Source organism: Musca domestica, unplaced genomic scaffold (genome assembly GCF_030504385.1).
Source record: "Musca domestica strain aabys unplaced genomic scaffold, Musca_domestica.polishedcontigs.V.1.1 5, whole genome shotgun sequence".
In the NCBI taxonomy this organism is placed as follows: domain Eukaryota; kingdom Metazoa; phylum Arthropoda; class Insecta; order Diptera; family Muscidae; genus Musca; species Musca domestica.
The window spans coordinates 23,697,571-23,701,992 of NW_026712346.1; the positions used below are offsets into that span (position 1 = coordinate 23,697,571).

Genomic DNA, 4,422 nt, shown 5'->3' on the forward strand with positions numbered 1-4,422 from the left:
TGTCAATAGCCAGATCGGAAAATCCATGTCCCGGATCAAAATTTCCCCAAAATAGTTCCCATTTTGAATAAGTGTCTAGTCATAAATAAATAAAATTTCATTCACTCGTAATACAGGAAAATAATTTAGAGAAAATAAAGCCCTAGTCCACAGCCCAGGAGTATTATTCACCGTACTCTTTAGGATATTGACGATTAATGTCAACAAAAATATGGTGCTTATAGCATGTCTCAATACCTTTTTCGTCTATAATGCAATAACCCATATTTAAATCGATTCAATTTCCAGAGACTAGCGATTAAACAATGGCGGACAGACACAGTTACTGTGTTAACGTTACCGAGACTCTGACGTTCTGATATGACACATGAATTGCTTTGAATTTAGCTGTCAGAGAACACAATGTAAAGTCATAAATTGTTAAAATGTGTCAAAGTACGCACAATGGAATATTTCCTTAAAAAACGCAATCGGACGTAGAAATAGACAGAGAAACAATTGATTTGTAGAAAATAGCAAAAACAGAACGGTAAAGTAAGAAACTGATTAAAATGAAATGGTTTGCTACCACAAACATGAGCAGAGGCCACGAGCAGAGGCCGGGAGTAAAGCACATAACAATATGTGCAGTAGCATCTGTAACAGAACGCAAAAAATGTCATCGGAATACACAGAGACAACACACCGCCCTCAGTATGCAATATGAAAACTGACCATAAACGTTGGAAAAAAAAAATTGCTAGAGGTGAGACGAGTGTTATATTCCACAACAAAGGCAATAGTCTTCGATGAAGCGACAAAAATCGAAGGAGTACTGTCGACATGTGCGTTTAATTTGCATGACATATGCTGTTACAAGCAGAGATCTTGCCTCATAAGCTGGTATGTGGGAAATTGCACAGCTATAACAATATTCAGCACTACACTGAGGGAAAAATCCCGTTGCGAAATCAAGCACGTATGTTGTCATTTTCGCAACGACCCGTTGTTATATTTTTCAACAACGGCTGTTGGTGAATTGTGCACGAACGTGCTCAAATTGACACCGAGACGTGGTCAACTTTCGGTACCAACAACAGCCGTGCTTAATTTGTCCATTTGTAATATTGGTAATTGCAGCCGATTACACACGAGTAAAAAATGACAACGGTGGTGCATGATTCACACACGGTCGTTGTCAATATGACACCGGTCGTGTATGAATTATGCACCACCACCTGCATAATGATGCACCACCGTTGTTACTTTGTACACCGACGTGCATGAATCGTACACGATCGTTGCCATTTTAGCAACTACCGTGTATGAATCATGCACCACCGTTGTCATTTTTTTTACTCGTGTGCAATCGGCTGCATATTTACCATTTTTTCCGTGTTATTGAAAGAGAAAGGACGCATTGTGCAAAAAATTTATTGAAAATGAATAATAATTCGCAAGATCCTCAAAATATCATTGGTGAGTTGTTAGAAATCGATGGCAATATTGTTGTGGTTCGCGATACAAACCATTGCAGCAGTCAAGATGCGGAAAACAATGAGGACGATTATATGTTAAGGGAGTTCTTAAAAGGAATAAATATGGAGTCGCTTTTTGAACAATTAAAAGGTAAGTAAATAAAAATGAATTTTTCAGTTAATCAGTGTAATTAACAAAGAATTTTCTTTTTTGTTCTTTTAGCATCACATGTAACATTTCGCAGCTTGCAGTACTTGAAAAAAGAAGATTTAAAGGAAGCAGTGCCACCATTGGGACTGCGTGTTGAATTCAGAGAAAAGCTCTTTGCTTGGAAAAAACGAAAGGTACGTATTATTTGTTTTACAGAGTTGAACTCAGTATTAATATTGTCATAACAATAGCTCGGGATTGATGACGAAACTATGTCAGTTCCATCTAAAATAGGTGAATGGTGGAAACGCAACGAGACACCTGCAAGTACTCCTGGTACTCCCGACACTACAGGTTCGAACTGCTCAAAAGCCAAAGGAATTTTGTCAGAGGTAAGGTAAGAGTAATATTTGTGTAAGCATAGTTAATGTAGTTTTTTTATTTAATATAGGATCTAACGGAATTGTTAACACATACCTCGAAGGGGAAACTAGCGCTTGAATGTAGTAGCGTTAATAAGAAATTAAGTGACGAGCAAAGAGATGATATAATTAATATAATTATTGAAGATATTTTAACCAACAATGTTACTCTTTACACTCAAGACTATATGCGCATATTGGATGAAATTTGTTCCGTTTTTCCTCTTGAAAACGAAATGAGGGTAAGATTAACAATATAAACAACGTATCTGATTATGTAGTTTCTTAACTTATAATATGTCTTTATTTTTAGGATTATTATTACATTTCAAGAAAAGGAAAGAACAACGCAAGCGGAAAACTTTATGCCAAGTATAGAAACAAGAAGTCCAAAAGAATAAAGCTTTTGATTTCCGAGCCTAGCACAAGCAAAGCAGCAACTCACACATCTCCTAATTTTTGTAACAAAGATGTTCCCGAAATTGATGAATCAGTTGAAAATTCATTGAAAGCTTCCTTACTAAGAGAATGTAATGATTGGGGATCGATCTGCGAAAAATGGAAAAGATCTTTTAACATACGGCAAAGAGATATAAAAAATTTAAGTAGCCATACATTTCTCCTTGAATGGACGAAGTTGTCCGATGCAAGAGCTTCAGAATTGGTAAGTAGCCATGAGCTATTTATTTGTATATGGATACTAATGTTTCGTTTTAGGTCAACATTGATTTCGATATTATGTATCCACAGAAAGGCAATCTTCTACTTTCTAAATGGGACCAATTTAAGAAAAAAATTTACAATTATTATGGGAAAAATATTCATAACGAACATTGCAAACAACTCTTCGCAAATGTTTTGACGGCAAGCAGCATAGGTAAATTTTAATTCCTGATTTATCATAAACATTAAAAGTAATATTTATTTTATATTTCGGTTGCAGATGCTCAAGATTATATATACGCAATACTGTTGAATTCAGTTTTACCATCACCTGCTAGGTTTAAATGTGGAAACGGTAAATTACGAAAAAAAGTAACAATAGCTGATTCGCAGGAAAGTTTCGTACTGCGACTACCGACAATTAACGATTATAAAAGGCAAATTGATACAGTCACTGAAAAGTATTACAATGCTGGATTAACTATACAGCCATTTATAATTGTGGAGGGTTTGTCCGATTTCAATATAAAAGGTTTTTATGTTTTTTTTAACCACAATTTGTTAAAATTTCAATCGTTCCTCGAATGTTTAGATACATGTTTTAAAATTTTTCATGCACTTTCTTTAAAATATCCAAATGCCTGCCAAATTCCATGGATTTTTATCCAAAAATATTTTTATGAAATTAATACTGTATATGATATAAAATCAGTTAATTTGACTTCACTTATTAATTTCTGCAACAATAATTAAAGTACAATTCAAAATGTATATTTGCTTTCGTTGCCGTAAGCATTTTGATAAGGCAAATCTTTTAATAGCTCATTTGAAAACAGACCATTTAATGTCCACTAAATTTTTAAAAGTACAATGCGTTCAGGACAACTGTAAGCAAACATTTACAAAATTTACGTCATTCAGAATTCATTTAGAAAAACTTCACAAGAATCACACAAAAGCTCCACCAATGGTTAAAGCCATTAATGTGCCAGTTGAAATGTCATCATCAAAAGAAAATGATTATACAAACAGTGAAACTGTTATTAACAACAATACAATAGAAAAGGATTTAAATGTTTTGAAAAAGAAAACCTTATATCTGTCTTTACAATTACATGGTCAAAGCTATATGCCTAGAAATCATGTTATAGAAATACAACATTCTGTTTCAATTCTGCTTTCATCCATTTCATGTACAATTGAAAAATATATAACTGATCATCCAAATTATGAAGACTTAAGGTACTTACTAAACTTTTGTAAAAATCCTTTCGAAGAAACTAGAACGGAATATAGACTTTTAAAAATTTTAAAAGAACTAAACTTTTATGATGATCCAAAGGTTTATGTAATTAGCAATCAAGTCTCGGAAATTGTTATCAGCGGAAATCCCAGTTTAGGTCCAAAGTTATCCAATATTTATATAATGCCACTGAAATTCATGATAAGTGCCCTTTTTAAAATTCCAAATCTCTTAGATTTGACATTAGAAAACTCCAAAAAATTCCTAAATTCACCTGTTTTACAAAATTGTACAAACGGTGAGTTATATAAAACTAAATTATTAAAATATCAGTACAATTTAGTTATTCCCTATGTCCTTTACATGGATGATTTTCAAATTAATAATCCTCTTGGAACCCATACATTTTCCATATGTGGTTGTTATATTAGCTTTCCTTCAATGCCACAGCACTTGTTGTCAAAACTTGATTATATATTAACTGCT

The 4,422-nt window shown here is 33.4% G+C and overlaps 1 protein-coding gene across 2 annotated transcripts; it reads left to right on the forward strand.

The window, feature by feature from the left end:
- The first annotated feature begins 926 nt into the window (after window positions 1-926).
- Window positions 927-4,120, forward strand: LOC131804973 (uncharacterized). 2 transcript variants are annotated; one of them, XM_059128212.1, is made up of 6 exons: window positions 927-1,802; window positions 1,860-2,000; window positions 2,060-2,272; window positions 2,344-2,694; window positions 2,748-2,907; window positions 2,974-4,120. In XM_059128212.1, exons 2-6 carry the CDS (start codon window positions 1,881-1,883, stop codon window positions 3,444-3,446), a joined length of 1,317 nt encoding a protein of 438 aa, XP_058984195.1. In that variant the 5' UTR covers window positions 927-1,802; window positions 1,860-1,880; the 3' UTR covers window positions 3,447-4,120. The 2 variants fall into 2 exon arrangements, with proteins under 2 accessions (XP_058984195.1, XP_058984196.1); XM_059128213.1 differs by having other exon boundaries at window positions 927-2,000.
- The last annotated feature ends 302 nt before the right edge of the window (window positions 4,121-4,422 follow it).